This window comes from Nycticebus coucang, chromosome 11 (genome assembly GCF_027406575.1).
Source record: "Nycticebus coucang isolate mNycCou1 chromosome 11, mNycCou1.pri, whole genome shotgun sequence".
Classification (NCBI taxonomy): domain Eukaryota; kingdom Metazoa; phylum Chordata; class Mammalia; order Primates; family Lorisidae; genus Nycticebus; species Nycticebus coucang.
In genome coordinates this window covers 92,798,353-92,819,045 of record NC_069790.1, presented here as the reverse complement: position 1 = coordinate 92,819,045, position 20,693 = coordinate 92,798,353, and the positions used below count along the sequence as shown (strand labels likewise).

At 40.1% G+C, this 20,693-nt stretch overlaps 1 protein-coding gene and 1 pseudogene across 3 annotated transcripts in view; both read right to left on the bottom strand.

Annotated features, from left to right (window-relative positions):
- CPED1 (cadherin like and PC-esterase domain containing 1) overlaps positions 1-20,693 on the bottom strand; it is a 288,422-nt gene that overhangs the window by 7,399 nt on the left and 260,330 nt on the right. For all 3 annotated transcript variants that reach the window (XM_053608585.1, XM_053608582.1, XM_053608583.1), the window contains exons 19-22: positions 15,937-16,157; positions 15,581-15,682; positions 15,119-15,206; positions 10,946-11,092 (exon numbers count right to left, since the gene is read on the bottom strand). In XM_053608585.1, coding sequence (XP_053464560.1) covers positions 10,946-11,092; positions 15,119-15,206; positions 15,581-15,682; positions 15,937-16,157 — 558 coding nt within the window. The remainder of the gene's footprint in view (positions 1-10,945; positions 11,093-15,118; positions 15,207-15,580; positions 15,683-15,936; positions 16,158-20,693) is intronic.
- LOC128598220 (glutamine synthetase-like) lies at positions 12,015-12,965 on the bottom strand (annotated as a pseudogene).

Genomic DNA, 20,693 nt, shown 5'->3' with positions numbered 1-20,693 from the left:
CCCCCAAGGCCAGGCACCATGTTGTTTTCCTGTTATGAATAGTTCCTGAGTACATTAAAAAGACTTAGTGCTAATTTATGGAGGGCATGATACACACGGCTGTTATTTCTTTGAACTTATTTGTAAAAGTTAGTATCTGGCATTGCTGTCAAACCTCTATCTCTGAGTTTCAAAATATTACCTTATTTTACTTACTCTAAAGTGGAAAAGAAGGAGTTAGCTACATTTTTACATCTTGGAAATGCCAATGAGAAATGTTTGATACCTGTACAGTAAAGAGGAGGCTGCTTTCTCCTTTGATCTCATGTATGGAAATCTGCCCACTTGGGTCCTTCCCAAAATCAGAGGACCGTTTGGGGTTATTAAAATCCAACTGAAGTGTCACCTGCCATGTTGCTTTGAAAGAGAGCTGCTAGCAATACAAAACGTTGGTTACCTCTGGGTCATCATCATCATAAGAAAAGTAAAGGACAAAAGTAAATAATTAGAAAACATCAGTGAAAGACCTAGGCCTTAAAACAGAAACCAAGGCCTAGATCAGTGGTTCTCAACCTGTGGGTCACAACCCTCAGGAACTGTATTAAAGGGTCGCAGCATTAGGAAGGTTGAGAACCACTGCCTTAAACGTTTGTGTAAAGTGATCACTTTCACTGGAGACAAATTCTAATGGTTTGACACTTCCAAATGTTTCTCTAAATTTGAGTGCAGGACTTGACCACTGAAAAGGAGACCTCTATCTAAAAGCAAAGGTATTACTACATATGGTTAATAACACATCATGCATATAAATTGGCAAATGTTTATACTATTTCAAATACAAGTGTTAATGCCGACTTTTTTGCTACTTTTATCTGAAGTAACTCTACTTTTTTGTTTATTTTCTTTTTGTGAGTTTGCTACCTCAAATTACATTTAATATCAGAAAGAGATAGTGAAGGATAATTGATCTCCATGAAGTGTGATAATCTGTTAGACCAGCATTGTTCTATAATTACAAGTCTTATAATAAAAGTTACTTTGTCATAGCAGTGTTCAAATTTATATTAAGTTACGTGTAGGAATAGACTTTCCAGTGATGATTGTAGTGTTTCAAAACAATTATGTATTGTTAACATATTAACTATAGAAATTTAAGAAGGTGTAATATTGGAGCTGAAATCAAAGGTTACAAATAGAAGGTGTTATAGGCTAAGTGATCACATATTCCTGTGACTCAGTGTTACAAGAATTGAAATTCTTTGCTTTGGTGTGGAGAATTAACTTACTTTTCTTTCATTTCTAAAATACTAGGAGATCTCTAAGTTAATGTTTGTAGATCTTTCCACAATTCTATACAATTAAAAACTTGGGCACCCAGACATTTTAAAAGGCATATAAATGGCTACAGTTCAACTTGACTGGCTTTGGCCAGTGGCTGTTGTATAACTTTCCCAACAGACAAAAAAACAGTTACAAATTACGTAGCAAAACTAACATCACAACTTTTACTAAACACATGTACTTCAGTCCTCAAAAGTGATTTTACATAGTCATCCAAATGAGTGTATTACCATGTCAGCTAACTGCTGCATCTGAAATAACTAATTTTCAAAAAGCAAGTACAAACGAGAAGGCTTGGTGAATTAGAAAAGTGTAAAGTGTCAAGCAGAGTACAAGCAAATACCTTTCTTAAAACTGATCTCGACCTAAATAACCTCTAAGGAACTTTGATGTGGTTCCAGATCCACAGAACAAAATAGAAAACAATTTTTGTGGTGCAGTGTTCCAAAATTGCCCTAGACTGGATTAGAGGGATGCTCTGATCACATTCTTCAGGATCATGGGTGGTATCTGAAAAGGAATGAAGGTAATGTCCTTCTGAGATTGGAAAACAGGAGATTGGCCAGGGAAATGTGCTAATGTAGAATTTTAAGATAAATATATACTACTGAAGAACTTTTTACTGGATGAAGTCATTCTACAGATGGCACGCAATCCAAGATCTAGTCACAAAATTCTGACCAGCTGAAAAAGTAACCTCAGTATACACAGAAGTGGAATGAAAATAAAGTGACAAACAATAGCCAGAAGCCAGGGCTTATAATTCATAATTCCATGGCAGGATATCATGCAATTTTGACAGATAATAAATAATTCTTTCATTTCATCCTCTACTTCCCAAATATTTAATTATGGCCACATGAAATAAACTGTGTTTTGTTTGAAGGGAGTCCAGCTTCTGAATGGGTCAAAGATGCTAGGGATTAGGGGTAAAATGAAAATTTTCGAAATGAGTCTTGTTTTGTTTTGATGTTTCCAGATTTGAAATCAGCATTTGTCTGTTTCCCACCCTGCTCTAATCCCTAACCCTTCTTACTCTGATAGCTGAGCCTCTGTAATGCCTGTTTCTAGATGGAGCTCAGTATTGGCTCTGGAATCAAATTCTGTTCTGAGGTGCAGAGACTGATGATAAGGAGCTGCCGACCAGAAGTTGATGAATTTAATATTAAACTGTTGGTTCTATCTTGTATTTCCATGCAGTTTCCTAGAGACTAACTCCTCTATCTGAAAGTCAGTTTCCTTAGTGGCTGAATATTTATGTTATTATTTTTATTTCTTTTGAGACAGGTTTTTGCTCTATCTCCTGTGCTGGAGTGCAGTAGCATCATCATAACTCACTGCAGACTCAAACTACTGAGCTCTCAAGTGTTCCTCCTGCCTCAGCCTCCCCCGTAGATGGAACTACAGGCCTGTACCACCTAATTTTTCTATTTTTTTGTAGAGATGGGTTCTCACTAATGTTGGAGCTGGTTTCAAACTCCTGGCCTCAAGCATTCCTCCCACCTTGGCCTCCCAGAGTGCTTGGGTTGTAGGAGTGAGCCACCACACTTGACCCACAGTACTAAATTTTTGATACTATTTGGATGATTTTCATTAGGCTGATTATAAGCAAAATTTCTACCCTGCTCTATTTAAATGTATATAATAGATCTTGGAATCTGTGTTTTGATTAAAGAGAGGACATTTACTCACAGGTATTTGTTTCCATCTATCTCTCTTGTACTTAAAATTTTTATTTACGATTAACATACCTGCCAGGCATGGTGACTGAGGCCTGTAATCCTAGCACTCTGGGAGGCTGAGGCAGGTGGATTACTTGAGCTCAGGAGTTTAAGACCAGCCTGAGCAAGAGTGAGACCTCCGTCTCTACTAAAAATAAAAAAAAACTGACACAGAGGATCAATTGATTGCAAGAGTTGGAGGTTGCTGTGAGCTATGATGTCACAGCACTCTACGCAGGGCGACAGCTTGAGACTGTCTCAAAAAAAAAAAAAAGATTAAGGTACCAAAATGGTACTTCAAAAAAAATCTGTGTGAACCAACATTTCCAGCTGCTGACTTCACTGTAGGAGCTTACTCAGCGCTACTATGCCCTTTCCAAAAATATCTTTCATCACGCCATTCAGTTTCCTGTTAGGAAAGCTCTACAGGCCCCCATATGAGGCGGCTCGCGCCTGCTTGCTGTGTTTGGGGAGGTCTGCTGAGACGCTTAGTGATCCCCCTTTAGGTGCCAACTTCACCTTAATCTTTCTGTTTTCGGTCTCTAAATTAATTTGTACTTAACTATACTTGTGTTTCTGAGTCCAGACCTCCTGTATTTCGATTTGAAAAGATACACTGTGTGTGAATATAAGTTACTGACGGCCCGGGCTGGGGTAATGGACCCAGGGGTCTGCCAGTTTTGCACATAGACTTTTAACCCACTGTTTTCTGACCTGTGCCTCAGACCTGCTTCCTTGGGTCCTTCGGGCTCTGAACCTTTGAATGGATCTGTGAGGCAGAGGCGCCCCACCGCCGGCTGATGTTTCTCCTTTCCAGGCACTTTCCGTTGTGACTTCCTTTCCTGCTAAGTCAGACTTCATAAAATCAATTCCGATTTCTAGTCTGTCATGAGCTATTTCTTGTTATTCTATTTTTTTCCCATAGGGAGCGAATAGCTTTATGTATAAATCATTTCCTTGGGGGTTTCAAAGAGAGAAGAGAATTGCTTGTGGCGAATTTGCCACAGTTAGCCTGTGCTGCATGTGTGATTTCAGACCTTACTCTGTCCGCCAGTTTTCTCAACGTGTGTTTAATGAGGTGTTAATAGTTGTGACTAAAAAGGGAAAAGTGGTTCTGTATTCAGAAATGTTGAGGGAAGACTGGGCAAGACTAAGCTAAACAATTTCTTTAGTGTCAGAGTTTGTCACTAACAGTATTTGAGAATCTGTAGATGGAGATGTAAACTGCACAATATTTCTCAGACTACAGAACTTGCTTTTAGCATTCAAATGTAGTGTAGGAATGTCTTAGTTTGCTCTTAAATGTTGGTAGTAAACTCCCACACATGGAGTTTATTGCAAAGAGCATGAAATAGTGATGGGTCAGCATCTCCCTCAGCCACACTGACGTCTCCAATGGCTGGATGTCCAACTGCCTGGTGGAGTCATGAATAATAGCAGTTCGACATAAAGGGATGGATACTCTCTTTTTTAATCTTTCATTTTTCTTAAGAGAGAAATCAATTTAATTGGTGTTACCACCATTCAATATACGGTGCTCTATTTGAACAGGATTTTGTTCAGATTATCTCAGAAAAGGTTGGGCTCCCTCATGACCAGTCTATTCATTCTTGCCCAGCATGGATCTATAATCTAATCAGCTAGTAGATGTGCTAGAATCCACCTGCTGATGACGCAATGAGCACTAACCATTTTATCCTGAGAGAACTGTCTGGAACTACATTCCTACAAAAAGGATTAGAGGAATGGTAGGCAGAGAAAGCTTCTATGACTCCTCCTTAGTACAGAGCCATCGAAAGATTTTTAATGACATCAGATTTGAAGTACAGGAACATTGTCCTGGTGTGGCAAGAAGGATAGATTTGAGTAGTTGAAACTGGAGGCTCTGAGATGAAATGTTAACAGTAGCCTCAGTAGCCTTGAGCAAATTAAGGAGGGGGGAGAGAGAGAGAGAGACCCTCCCCTCCCCTTGTTCATTCTTTCCTGTACTTTTATCATATCCTGTGCGATTGACTCTTCCACTTCTGTTCATAAACATGCCAAAATCTTTCCTCTTCTAAATCCAGTATCATTCCTCCTTTCTTATTTTTACTTGATGAAAGGTTTTACCAGCCTCCTTTGTCATTTCCTAGACCTCTTCAATCTATCATATTCTAAATTCTCCTCAATATTTCATTGAAACTACTCTTAAGATGGTCAGAAAGGACCTCCTTTATACTAAAAACCAAGAGGATTTTGGAACTCTTTCCTTAACAGCTCTGCCTGTTACACTTGACCATGTTGGTACCATACCCATCTCTCCTTTTTACAAACTTTTACTCTTTGGCTTTCCACAGCACTATGCTGTTTATGCTCTAAATTCAAATGATCTTATTTCTCCACACTTGGCTTACACATTGGTGTTTCTGGGAGTTTGTTCCTCAGCTCTTTTGTCTCTCTGTTTTCTTTCTGGGGATGATCTATTTTCATGGTTTCAACTACAACCTATTTTCTGAGGACCCCTAACTCGATCTCCAGTCGCTACCCATCTTGCAAGCTTTGAACTTTTACATCCAACTGTTTCTTAGAGATCTCCACCTTCCCAACCTGCATGCATCCCAGACACATATTCAGAATTGAATTTACTGTCTTTTCCTAAGCTGTTACCTTTTCACCATCTTCTGTCTCAATCGCAGTTCAGATCTCTAATCCGTCACCCAAATTAGGAAGCGTCTTTCATTCTTCTTACTCACCTATGCCACAGAGAAAGATCTGCAGATATTATCGTGTTTTTAACAGCACTTCTGTTTATCCACTGCTGTCTCCTGCTGTTGGTTTGAGTAGGCCTTTGCCATCACTCACCTGACTTCTGAAAAAAATTTCCTAACTTCCTTTCCTGATATCGTCCTTTTAAAGTCTTCCCTCCGCATGCTATCAGTCTTAATCATTTGAAACTAAAACATGACCATTTCACTCCTCTCTCTAAAACCTCTGAGAAGGTCTCGATTATCTACAGAATCGAGTATAAACTGTTACTGAGACGGGGCCCTCACCCCTTTGTAATTGCTGTTCTACAGCAGACAGAGCTGCTTCTGATCCTGAGACTATCAGGTTACTTCACAGCTACTTTGGTTCACATTTTCCCATGGAGCTGGAATGGCCTTTCTTCTGTCATTATTCTGTTACTTATTACTCATTTTCTAGCATCCTACAAATTCTATGATCTTGACCTGCTTCCTCTTCATCCTTCAACAGTCAACTTGGATGGTTCATTCAATCCTTAGACAGAGTGCCTCTTCTCAGTACAATCACAATAACCTCTACGTATCTCCAACATACTGCCCAACATATTGCTTCATAATGAGAGTTTTTAAGCCTGAACCTGATTGCAATGTCTGGAGGGCAGAGAATGTGTCTTTATTTATTTTTTGTATCGACACTATTGGGTTCAAGAATTGGACTCACAAAATAAATGCTGGATGGCTAAGTAACCGGTTAAACAAGGTCAAAGCAACCAGAATGGAGAACAGGGGAAAGACTTGCAAAATGTTTCATATGTATAAGAACATAGAACTTGGTACCTGGGTGGTTGAGCACTAGTCTATAAATGTCGTGTGATGGAGTGAACTAGGGAATACCAGAAGGGAAGAAAGATTTAAAGAAAATATTAATTCTTTGCGGGGGGGATGTGTTCCTTTAGAGATAGTTATGAGAGCCCCATAAAGATGTTCTCCTAGCTCATTTTATAGCAGTAGTACAATGCTTATATAGAATACTTAAAAACTTCTGTGAAATTAAATTATAATTACTAATATGTTAAAAATGGCCATGCTGATAGTTAACTTCTGGGTTCTTCGGTATTAGCTAACTGTATTTGGATAATTTGGCCATTTTTTACCCCTCAAACTCATTATTTATTTCTGGTTTTTAGGTAGATGAATTTAAAGTTTTTTTTATTGTTTTTAAATTGTGTTTAGATAGTGAACTTTCAAAGTTCAATGGGGAAAGTAAAAAATCTTTACTTCTTGTCCAGCTAATTTTTTGTTTAGTTAAAATTAAATAATAAAGATTATAGTATTAAGATTAATTAATATTGGGAAGCCTTCTCTATCAAAGAACTGAAACTCCCTTCTTCCTTCTTTCCGTGATGCCAAAATCAAGGAAAAACTGCTGGAATTAGTGCTGGGTAGTGATGACCGTTGAATTTTGTTGACTGTGTCAAAAACTATAGCTACATTTGCTGGAAAAGAAAGATATTATATGAAGCTTGTACAACCTACACAGTCATTAGTAATCACATAACAATTGGTGTGGATGGTCCCCTTCTTTAGCCAGGTTTGGGCTGATAGTGTTATCATATTTTTTCCAGGTCTTAGCTTGTTCACAGGAGATGTTTACCACATAACTAAAGGCATGATCCAAAACCTCTCTTGGGCAAGAGCTACCTGGATCCTGTTTTCTGTCCTGATAAACATTGGGGAAATAAAATTCAATTTTCACCGTTGAAAAGAAACACCTGCTTTTCTAATCAGCAGGAACATTTTAGTCAAAATTGATGCACAACAGTTGAGAAACTGTTTATAGATTCTTGTTGGCAACGTATTCCCTTTTGATGCCGTGACAGATGAAAGAGACACTTCAAGACCTTTAATCTCACCTGTGGCAATAAGTGCTCACGGAAGCAGGACTGTTATGTCTACCGTAGAATTTTCTGACCACTAACCAGAGAAGAAACACAAAGATCTTATGTTAATGGTTAAACCAATCCTTCTCAGGCATCCTTGAAGCTATTGTGGGAATAGTTTAGTTGAACACCAGAAGATAAAAGGCCTCCAAGCCAGAATTCTTATGGTTCTAATATAATTGTTTCTAATTCTTCCCATTATTTTATGATAAATTTTCTTTGCCCATCTCATAAGATGAATATAGAGGGGAAAATAAGGTTATCAATGGAATTTCTTCCCCTGTATATATTTTGCATGAGACCAATAATCACCTTTTTTCCTGGCTTGCTCTGTTCATCATCAAGCCATCCTTTCTACGGGGTTTTAGAATTTTTTTGATTGTTAGGAATAAGCTATCAGTGGCTTAAGATGTTGGGTGATGGCTTAGGAAGATTATAAAATATCAATGTCAGCTCCAGAGACTTCTTGAGGTTTAGGTGGTACAAATTGTTTAAGAGTTAAGCAATACTTATGCCTAAGCGATGAATGAGTTTAGAAATTGTATCATGAAGAGAGTCAGTTGAGAAAGATGATCTTATCAGTTCTATGTTGTAACTGGAAAGGCAAATTCTCCCAGAAGCATATTTTACCTCAAACATGAAAACTGCAAAATAGATAATGCTACTCTGGAATCAACTGATATAATCTGGGGGAGACCTGCATGGCTTGCCATTAAGACAGTACACATTTGAAAAAGAGTTAAGAAAAAGCAATTTGTACATGATAATTACTCACAAAAAAGCATAAAATCATTTTATCTGACATGCATGAATCATTAATATGCAAAGCAAGATTAGTTTTTATTAGTGATAATTCACTACCAAAATTCTAGTGCTGAGTGTTCAAAGAGCCTTTTTTGTGGTTTTGAGATTTCCTGACTCCCAGTGTAAGTCAGTTGACATTGTTGCGGGAGACACATGTAATGCAATCATGTGGGAAGGGCATCTTTTGTTTTTAATTTGAACCATCCTGGAAATTGTTTTGTTTTTTAATTCATGAAGGGTATTTCCTTTTTAGATTTTCAGAGCACTAAAGGTGAAAAAGAAAAACAGATCTTCCCCATAAATATGAATTGAAGACACATTCTGTAAACATAAATAAATAAATAGATTATTTCTAAAAGATGCTTCTGCCCCCCCCCCAAAAAAAAAAAAACAGTCTATAGGTTGTTTTTCAAAGTCCCCATTTTCTGGCAACCATTGGCCTGGCTACCGTGGCTCACGGCAACCCTGGACTGCCTCAGCAGCAGCTCATTGTTGCTTTCCTGTCGCCACTACCACTCGGCCTGTGTTTGTAAGCTTCACCTTTTTGCAAATAGGATACAGCCTCTGTTTTTTGTGGAAGAAATTTGTAGACACCTAGTATCCTACAGCTTAAAATCTGTAGTGCAGCACATGGCCGGCCAGCCTTCAAGAAGCTAGATCAGAACTTAAAACATCACATTCTCTGTGGTGGCTGCAGCCTGTCACATCTCTGACATGCAGTTCTATTAGGCCCATACAAGGATGACGTGAACCCGTCAGGAAATTGGATAGAAGAACTAACACAGCTTCAATAACTTTTTTGGTATTTATAAGACGCTGGGAACCAAGATAGATTCTGACAGTCAGCAAAGGGCTGAAAAACAGAATCTGAAGGAAACTTCAGCTGTTACATCACTGGTCAACCCACTAATGAATGAATCTTGGTTTTCAGAAGGAGACAAACAAGACAAAACAATTAGCCAAGAAATCTCATATTCCAAGCGTGTCTGGATAAAATCAAGTTTTGCAAACCATTGTCTCAGCAGAGGAGTTGTGTGACAAAGAAGAAAGAAGAGACAGAACTCCCGCGTGTTTTCCCAGTGCTCTGTGCTCTTTGAGTGTTGCCTCATTCTTGCCTTCAGCCAAGTGACGGAGGCCTTCGAGAGATCGGCTGGGAGAGCTGAGCACACGTGTGTTGGGCTTTGAGGGAAAGGAGAACTGGCGTGACACACATGCTGTGGCTTTCGGGTGGCAGAGGGAGAAGGCTACGCTGGGGATTAGCCACATTTCCAGCAGCAGCAGCAGAGCCAGGATGCAGGAGGATTTCTGTGAGCACCGAAGTGTTGCAAGAGTAGTGCTATTTTGAATGTTTTCCTAGAAGATGCCTGGAGGGGCAACATGTCCCTCAACAGGATGATGGACAGCTGGTTGCTGAGGAACCAAAGAAGGAATCCAGTTGCAGGAGAGATATTGCATCTGTCAAAGAAGTTGTAATCAGAAAATTCTGGGTGGTAGAGTGGGCTTCAAGGAAGTTCACAAAAGCACTCTTAAAAAAGAAATTTGATCAAGGGAGACCCTTCCTGTCCTTAACATTTCCTCTCTATGCTGGTCAAAGGCAGAAAGAGGTGGAAGAGTAGAGACCAAGACGGGGAAACAGCAAAGAAACCTCCTGCGTTCTCTTCTCTACGTTTTGATGTGAGCTGGTAGAGGGGATTGACTTACACGGCTTTGACCCAAGTCTTGACAATTTTAGTCCTGAAATGATACTCCCATGCCTGAAAGTGATTGGAGCCCTTTTATTATCTGAAAGTGGTGTTAAAGTTATAGGATCTACCTAAGATTTTATTCAAGTGGTAGAGAGGAAATAATCCACAGAGGAGTTTGAAAAAACAGGCAGGAAAAGAATAAAATTGTTTTTAGCTAGCACCTTATCAGCTAAGCCTATTTATCTATTGGCTACAAATAAAATAATTTTCACCCCTGGGTACAAAAAAAAATGCAATCTGTTATGCATTGGAGAAGTTACTGGAGGAAAGGTACCCATCAGTTGAGCACATTAAATAGAGTTGATTTTGCAAGCTGTCTCCACTGAAGATTTTTGCCACCTTCTTTGGAAGAAACTTCTGATGGGAATAAGATTTCCCATGGGAAGAATCTATTCCGGGATAGATTTCTTGAAGTCTATCAGCACAGGTGGTCAATTTCCAGTTTCTCATCCTGCCTGCATTGATGAGGGGTCCTAGTTTTGAAGTGTCTAAATAAATATTAATTTTTGAACACTTCATTTCACAGAATCAAAGTTGTGACTACCACATGTTGCAGCTAAGTGATGATGAATAACCAGTTCATCCCCTCCTGACATCGTGTTTTTCATACAAATAAGACTGACAATGCAATTAAAGAGATCACAAAATATTTTTATCAAAAGCTGTGAACATCAGACAGCTAACATAAATACCTCATGAAAATGACATGCGCACTTCCCCTGCAGAAATTCTTTGTATCTTCCCATTGTTATGGTAAATGTGTCAACTACTTCATAGCCATATTTTTTTGCGGTATCCAGAATAATCAAATTTTCTTTCCATAAATTCCGTACTTCACTCTGTATTGCAAAGCAAAAGAATGAAGATTATTTTACAATGTAATAACTTAGGCAGAAATCATGTCCTCTTTTTCACAGGGATTGGTTATATTGTAAGATAAAGATTTTCACATGGATTTCTTTAGTAAAGATGTGTGTGTGTATGTGTTTTACTTAAAACATAACCATTTATACATCTGTAATACAGCAATACATAAGTATCTATAGTGGCACATTGTTTTACATTCCCTTCCATAAAAAGTAGTTAAAATCCATCAAAATATTTAAAATTCTTAATTTAAAAATCAACATTTGGGAATCTCAAATACCACCATTTAGTCACTTGAGAATTAATTAGCATCTGCTTGTGCTTAACTCTTGCAGAGGGACAAGAATACAAGGATAAAGGAATCAAGGTTTCTGTTCTCCTGACAGAGCATTCTAATGGGAGAAACAGATACACAAACATTAGTGAGTTCTTTATTGGAGGTAAATACACCAAATTTTGGCTAGTACTGGAAAGAAAAGCAGCTCTTCCAGAGGCAGTGGCAGCTGGACAGTGATGCTTTAAGAGGGTTCCTAAGTAGCCTCCAGTGAGGTTTGCTGGCTGGATGGGGGTAGAGAGGGAAGGGGAGAGCTTTGGGAAGCAGCAGAATTGAGGGAAGGTCCCAGCTGCTGCTACTGGAGATCACATTCCTCCCTCCTACCCCCCTCGTGTCCCAGAAGTTCTAATTAGGTCTACTCTGTCGCGGGGAGGGGAGGGACAGCTCCACTGACCCTAGCGCGCGCGCTCTCTCTCTCTCTCTCTCTCTTTACTGAGGAATAAAAATAAGACTGTGATATTCCACCCTTTTGAATTACATTTGGGACAACAGGGAGAGGGGGGAAGATTTGGAGTGGGATGGAGAACCAGAGGGGCTCAATGGCCAGAAGTCCAGTCCATTTAGTTTTGGTACTGGAAGGGCTCATCGCCAGTTTCATTGAGAAGACACATGCGGATGAGGGCTTCTGTCACCAAGAAGGTGTGGCAGTTGGCAGAGGGATGACAGTCTTCAAAGTACCCCTTCTTCTCCTGGCCGAGAGTCTGGGAATGTGGATGCTGGCACTACGGTTGGCTACACCAGTGGAAAAGTCGTTGATGTTGGAGGTTTCGTGGAATCCAGTTAGGCGCCGGGCATTATGCAGGCCCCCCTTGGGATCGTAGGTGCGAATGTGATACTTGGGCTGCTTGCTTAGTTTCTCGATGGCCTCCTCAATGTACTTCAGACCATTCTCCTCCCGCATGGCCTTGGTGCTGAAGTTAGTATGGCAGCCTGCACCATTCCAGTTCCCAGGAATGGGTTTGGGATCAAAGGTTGCTGTCATTCCAAAGTCTTCACACACACAATGTGAGATGAAATGAGCCACCCAGAGATGATCTCCCATGCTGATTCCTTCACAGGGTCCAATTTGGAATCCCCACTGGGCAGGCATGACCTCAGCATTAGTCCCGGCAATCTTGACTCCAGCATACAAGCAGGCTCGGTAGTGAGCCTCCACAGTATCCCTGCCATAGGCTCTGTCTGCTCCCACACCACAGTAATAAGGACCCTGGGGCCCAGGGAAGGCATTGGCGGGCCAACCGAAGGGGTACCCATCTGTCCCCATCAGTGTGTATTCCTGTTCCATTCCAAACCAGGGTGCTGGGTGCTCACCTGCCAAGTTCCCCAGAACTGACTTGCAAGGGGAGACTCTTCCCACCCAGTCTTTCCTTCTTCCTCTGCATTCACATCAGACACATTATGGCCACACACATCCCAGGACATGGAAGGCACTGTCTAGCAGGGAAGACGGATCAGCCAAAAGCACATATGCGGAGTGCCAGGAAAGAGGACAAGAGCCGCTGGCGGAGGACTACGCGGCAGGAGCAGCCATCTGAGTCCAGTATCAGGAAAGTTCTCTCAGAGCAAATAGCATTTACACTAACACTTGAAGGGTGGGGTGGAGAAGTGAGCTCCAAGAAGAGAGAACAGTGATTTCAAAGGCTTCGAGGAGACAGAGAGCATGACACGCTTGAAAAGCTGAAACACACTCAGCCGGACTGAGCTCGGTGGTGTTATAGGAGTGTGTGTGCATGTAACGTGTGTGCATGCACAAGTGTATTTATGCAGAAGTGTGTGCATGCACTTGTGAACATATGCTCTGGTACCGAGGAACAAGCCCACAGAGCAGTGGTTCTCCACCTTCCTAATGTCGCAGCCCTTTAACACAGTTCCTGTGGGTCACGATCCACAGGTTGAGAAGAGGAAGGCAGAGGCCCCTCTTGAATGGCTACACAAGCATATGATGAGAAGTTCACTTGCTACTATCTCTTTTTCTTTCTTCCTATTCATTTTCCCCTCCTTTTCTCCTTCTGCCTCACTCACTTTGAGAAGATTGATGAGCACCATCAAAGCCTGCGTGACAGGCGTAATGTTCAACAGTAAACGTCGTAGTAGGTGCTGAAGAAGCGTTTGCTGAGATGAACATAAGCAGTGCCCACAAGTACTCCAGTTGCTGCGGGAGCTGCAATCAAAGAGGCCCAGTGGAGCTACCGGAGTCCTCGAGAAGGGACTGCAGTCTGGACCTATGGCCTCCAAATAACATTGAAGGCTTCCAGCTCAAAACCCATAGCAAAAATGTTCAAAGAGGTTGTAATTAGAAAATTGACCCTACCTATTCTCAACCCTTCAACTGCCCCAGGTGTTAAATGCCTCAACTTATTTTAAATTACCGTCACCCCTCCTACCACCAAGATGTTGAATTCAGAGGCTTTATTTCGGTCACTTTCTACCACTTTTGTTGTTTTTGTATCACAGAAGGTGTCCAGGCAGATAAAATTCTGAGAAAGGAGGGAGAAGGGTTGTGTGTTCTGTGCTGGGGAAAGCTAGGAGCTTGCAACACAAACACAAAAATAAAACTCGGCTCCTTCATCCATCTGAGATGGACAGCTTCCTTTCTCCCCATTCCCAGTGCTGCCCCGAGCCATCACCCTGTAACCGCACACAAACTCTCAGCTGCTCCTATACGGTCCTTACTTTAGCAAGAGCAGCTGGTGTGTTCCCTACAGATGTTGTCTTTCTTTTCTTTTCTGAGACTTCTAGTTAGTGCTGAGACTAATTTACTGTCTTCTACAAGAACTGGTCAGAGGCCCCGAACTCCTTTCATTTCTGAGTATCTAACCAGAGGAAAAACCAGTGATACTACTTCAAAGATGATTTTTTTTTAAGCAATCAGACAGAAATCATCTTCAAAAAGACCACTCTTTCCCAAAGGACTCATTGATAGTAACAATTTCGTTTGTAGTTTCAGCATGACCCTGGAGAAAGGAAAGCCTTTCCAGGCAACCTTTAAAGGTGTGTGCAACATTGGTGGTGTAAGAGAGACTTAAATCACAGTCTTCCTCGTATACCCCTCTCTCCTTTATGTTTGCATAGTTTTCCACCCCCTTTCTCCTTTTATGAACTCAATGCCTTATTTATAACACACCGTGGGCTATGGTCTTCTTGTCTCCAGAAATTATTATAATTGATTTGAAATCATAATCCTTAAGTATGTCATCTCCTCTGATTTTCGCTCAATATTATATAGTGCCTTTTGGGTCTTTTCCCACAGGGATTCTTTTGTTGTTGTTGTTGTTGCAGTTTTGGCCAGGGCTGGGTTTGAACCTGCCACCCTCGGTATATGCGGCCGGCGCCCTACCCACTGAGCCACAGGCGCTGCCCAGCTGCAGGGATTCTTTTTTTTCATAGAGACAGAGTCTCACCTTATGGCCCTCGGAAGAGTGCCATGGCCTCACATAGCTCACAGCAACCTCCAGCTCCTGGGCTCAAGTGATTCCCCTGCCTCAGCCTCCCAAGTAGCCGGGACTACAGGCGCCCGCCACAACACCCGGCTATTTTTTGGTTGCAGTTTGGCCGGGGCCGGGTTTGAACCGGCCACCCTCGGTATATGGGGCCGGCACCTTACTGACTGAGCCACAGGCGCCGCCCTGCAGGGATTCTTATAGCCCAGAGGAAATGGGCTTACCTGTGTTAAGAAATGCACTCCATCCGCTGGCAGATGAAATCCAATTCCCAAAGTTTTGATGATCACTAGGATATTGAGTAAATTTTCCCTGAATGAAATAATTAAAATTCTAAAGTCACTAACGTCAATTTCTACATTTCTAGATGTTTCTTGTTTATGAAACAAGCATTGTGGAATTTTTTAAAAATATGATTATTGGCATATAAGACTAAATTCCCATTTTATAGATTTGATGTATATTAGGTTTTTTTTTTTTTTTTGAGGATAGAGTGTCACTGGACATATTTTGATCTGTGGTAAATGTAAATTTGGATACCAAAGAGCCATGCTGTAATTGGATACAAATGTAGACTTTACGTAACTCTAGATTACAAGTTGTTCTTTAAATAAAATCTGGATGAAAGTCATAGCAATACTAACTTTTTTTGACTTAGAATACTAATGACATTGCTACAAATTTACCTCTTCAAAACCTTGTGAATAATTTGCAGGTGATTGGAATTAAGCCACTGAACACCACCAACAACCAGTACAGTCCGAAGGGTATTCTCTAGGGGACGTGATCTGAAATCCAGAAAGAAAATCAGCACGTTGCCTTAAAACAGATGGTAAATATTGTAATTGCATTGCCTCACGTTTCATTGAACCATATCTGGCATCCTGATCACAGGACCTTGTTGTCATTTCCAACTCATTTTCAGCCATATTTACTTACTAGCTAAGCTTTTCGGCACATTTAATATACAATGAGCAATTATGAGCGTTAGTAAAACACAGTAGACTGTGGCATTGTGTCCTCCATAATAGATCCTTTGTACCTTTGCAAGAGATGTTCAAGTGCTTTTTCAAATGTTGGTCTCAAGGAAGGGCTCATCCAGAACTGAGGATAGTAGGAGTAGCTGATCACAGTCTTCCCGCCATTGACGTTGTGGTAGAATTTCGTGCCATGCACCTTCTGCCATTCCTGCAACGTTGCATTCAGTCTTTCCATCAGATAGTACATGATCCCTCTGTTGGTTGAGTCTCCAATGAAGAGAATCTACAAATTAAAGAAAAGTATTTGTCTTCAAATCTGATGTTTACAGGGCATGGGAGATCTTTTAAAATAATTAATTTTGTGAATATTCTTAACTACCTGTTAAATCATTTGAAGGACAGCCTCTCAAATTGTTAGAATAACATTCATCATATTCTCCCACAAACCTGTTCGTTTTCCTCTCTCCCATATTCCCAGCAATTCCATCACCACTGATCCAAGTCATGTTTACAGCTTTTTCCTTTAGAGTATCTTCAAGGTCTCTATCTCCCTTCTGGTTTTAACTGTCTCATCTAATCAGCTTAACAAGTCTTACTAATTCAAAGGAGCATGAGGTATTTTAGTGCTCTAGGAATACATAGGAATTTTCCATCTCTTTATTTTATAAATGTGAGACTGAAAATCAACAGGGGCAGCTCAACAGAGGTCATGTCTACCTGAGAAAAGAGCCACAGGACTAGAATCGAATTTTCTCAACAGCAGTCCATGTCCCAAGGTGCATATCCTGGTGCCATTTTCTCTCCAGTGAAGTCTCTCCCCCGTCACCTCCTTCCTGTCTTCACCTGCACAGCCTGCTCTTCAGGCTCTCTCTGCCTGCGAGCTGCACTGTGTGACACCCTCCCACATAATGGCTGCGTTCTCATTCATTCCACACACACATGGCTGGGATAAATTTCCAAGCGTCTACTTCTGGTCATTTTATTTCCATGCTTAAAAACTTTACTGGTTCCTTGTTTCCTATGAAATCACATCTAAATCACTTCGGTTCAGCTAACATTTACCCAAATTTTATTGCATATCAAGCTTGGCTAGGCAGAGATTTCATATAGAGTATTTCCTGAGGTTTGAATCATTGGCTTCTTTTCACAGATGAGGCGTTTGAAGCTCAGAGATACAGAGGACATAAATCTAGTCAATGGTGAACCCAGGATTCAAACCCAGTCCTTTGACTCCTGAATTCAAGTACAGGGTCAGTGGCTCCATCCTTTCCGTGCTTCCCTTCACCTGAGCGTGTCAGATTCCTACTTTTCCACGGAACATGATTTGCACTCAACATCTGTTTTTCTTTGTGTTAATCTGTCTGCCTTGAAAGTTCCTCCACTGCAACTTCAACTGTCAAGTTGTGACGTGAAGGCTGCCTCTCCTGACAGGCGTCATCCTGTGACCCTAGATAGAGTTACTTCCTCTGTCCTCTGTGGTTTCATTACATTTTTTACTTCCATTACAGATTTCTCCAAAGTCTACACGAAATTATGGCTATTTTGTCTGTGTCTTTCTTCTCATATTCCGTCAAGAAGTATTTGAGTTCAGGGTCCATTTCTAATTTTAATTGCCCCCAATGTACCATGCATACATTTTAAAAATATTTAGTAAATTAAAACTCAAAGGGACTTCTGTAATAGTAATCCTTTTAATGTTTTTGGAAAAGATTTAATTCATTCTTTAGGGGTTTTTTTCTTCTTTTTCTTCTGAGATTTCTCTTTCCACTAGTCACTTACAAATTTTCTTTTGATTTTAAGAGCAGACATGGCCATAATTTCTCAGTACCTCTGTATTTGTCTATACATAGTAAATGTAGTAAAACTCTGCAGATATTCACTCTTTCCACAGTAAGCCATATGAAGAAATCCAGAAAGCCTCCGTAATTTTCCTTCAGATCAAATTTTGTGATCATAAGCTTTGTTAAGCTAAACTGAATAACAAGCTGGGAGGACCGCAGACCCTGACCCTCTCAGTCAGCTTCCATGTAGGGCAATGCAATTCCAGCATAATAAAATAATTTGTGAAATAACTAGAATTTCTTCATACTGGATTCAATCTGTAACTATTTCAGTTTGCTTATCTGGCCTAGATTTTGTAGATTTGTGGGGAAAACTTGAAGAACCAGGAAAGCTCTTAATTTCATACATTGGTCATTTATTCAGCTCCATTTTTATCAGCTTGCTAGGGCTACTATAGCCAGGTACTGAAGATGGGGTAGTTTTTCAACAAATAAATTTATTTTCCAAATAAATTTACAGAAATTTATTTTCTCACATTTCTGAAGACTGGAAGTCCAAAATCAAGGAGTCGGCAGGGTTGATGCCTCTGGAGGGACTCTCTGGCTTTTAGACAGCAGTGTTCTTCTGTGGATCTGTCTTCTAATCTGCTCTTCTTCTTTATTTTTTGCAGTTTTTGGCCAGGGCTGGGTTTGAACCCACCACCTGAGGTATATAGGGCTGACGCCCTACTCCATGGGCCACAGGCACCACTCTAATCTGCTCTTCTTTTAAGACCTGAGTCATATTGGATGATTTAGGCCTTGTCCATTGACCTCTTTTTATCTCAGTTTCCCCTTTAAAGGCCTGATCTCTGAGTACAAGGCCCTTCTGAGATACTGGAGTTAGAACTCCAACATCTGAATTTGACTGAGAGGATTACAATTCAGCCCAGAATGCTAGTAAAGGACGTTGGGGATTTGGCTTTTAAATTACATCAATATGGGGTTTTATTATGGGGTTTTCAGTAGTAAGGTCCAATTCTTCCTAGGGTATCCCAGGCAGCCAGTAAGGTCACTACATATCTGTATTGTGGGCATAGAGAGAGATACGAAAGCTTAAAAAAAAAAAATTTGCAGCAGCTGTACGTTACTGAGAGAAAACAGCAACAGAACTTCTGACTTTCCAGTCTGTTTGATGGAGTTGTATTTGAAGATGCAGTACACCAAAACACATCAAAGGCAAAACAGTCCTGTTTCCAAACTCTTAAGTATTTTTATTTATTAAATGGATAGTTTCAGACAATCTGCCTTGCCAAGAGTTATTTCCTTACATGTGGAATGGGGATAACAGCACCAGCTCAGAGGACCTGAATGGGGCCTTGCTTATCTGAGTCCTGGCAACAGTAAGCACACAATGATTCGGAGCTGGCGTCAACGCACAGGAAAGGCAAGTAGCATGCTGGGTTCTTCCCGCGTGCCTTGCAGGTGCCTGGCCTGGTGCATCAGATTCAATACCCCATGCAGAGAGAATGTCAGAGAAGACAGGCTATAGGTGAGCCACAGCAGGCTTTCTCCTCCTTACCAACCCTGCTCCTGGCCCCCAGCAGGATTTGAAGAGTTGCTGGAGAAACCGAAGCTCCGAATGGAGGTCTGGAAGAGACATTGCCATCCTGAGCAAAGCAGCCCTCTCAGAGCTCCCTTTGCTGACTGCTGAGCAACAACTACATGGAAGTGAAAAGGAACATCACCATCTTCATTTGCAAAGTTCCTCTCAGTTGGAATTCTTGGATCTAGTAGCCACAGCTCTTGGATGACTATTTTCTAGAGGATTATTTCATTCTCATGCCTTTGCATTCATGAAAGATAGAAATGGTAAACTATAATTACAATGCAAATGCGTTGGTAATTCTATGATTGATTGTTCTGTTGATGGAGGAATGTTTGTAAGAGACTAAAGGATATTCCTAACTACAAGATTTCTAACATCAATCTGCTAGCTCTTTTAAGTGTACAATTAGAAAGTAGTGTCAGCATTAAAGAGTGGTTCTTTTCATTTATATGATTCATATCCCATCTTTGTATATTTTAGACCACTCAGAATTGGTGATGTTTCATGAAGAAACTTTGTAAATTATCTATTTTAAATGACAACTTCTATTTTAAAAGGCCTAAATGATCATAACAAATATTTATGACTTGCCATATAATTTATAAACAACTGTTCCTCTCTCTGGTGAAAACTGCCTTATATTAGGATGAATGGGTATTGGTTGGCTTAAGCATTCAAAGACAAAAAATGTGATCATTACATGCAAATAGCCCGGAAGCATTTAAACAGATAATCAACGTTAGTAATAAAGTATTAAAATAACTAGGATTTTTTTCCTCCTCCCAAAGAGGCAAAGAATGTAAAATACTTATTATATTATTATACAAGATCAGGGAAATAGACCTTCCCAAATACTGCTCAGTAAGCACCATAAGAATAGTATATTTTTTCTTTTTCTTTATTTTTTTTTTCTGTGTTGAATTTCCAGTGACTGGAATAGTTTTTCCTGGCCCCAAAGTAGGTTCTCATGTGTTAAACAAGTGGATTGAAACTTTCTTGTTATGTATATAAATTGGTTGTATTTTTAAGGCATTCCATTTCTAAAAAATATTTAAGAATGTCTATCAAAATATATTTTAAAAACAAAATACATTTGAAGCAGGATAAATGCTTAAAAACAAATGGCTGACTATATTAAGGTATAATCATACACTTGAATTCTTTTCATTTTTAAATAATGACACTATATTATGAGTATTGTAATGGGGGATCATTTCATGTTAACTTTCATGAAAAGCTAATTACAAGTAGAATACCGGTGATGATTACATTTTTATAAATGTGAAATATGTGGTTGTGTAGAAAAGGTCCTAGAAAATTAACCGTGATTATTTTGGAATGGTGATGTCATGAAAGTTGGTTCTTTTTACTCATTTGTATTTTTTAAAATGCACATATATTGGCCTTTTACAATAAGAAAGAAAATAAAGGCATCAGCATCAACAGCAGA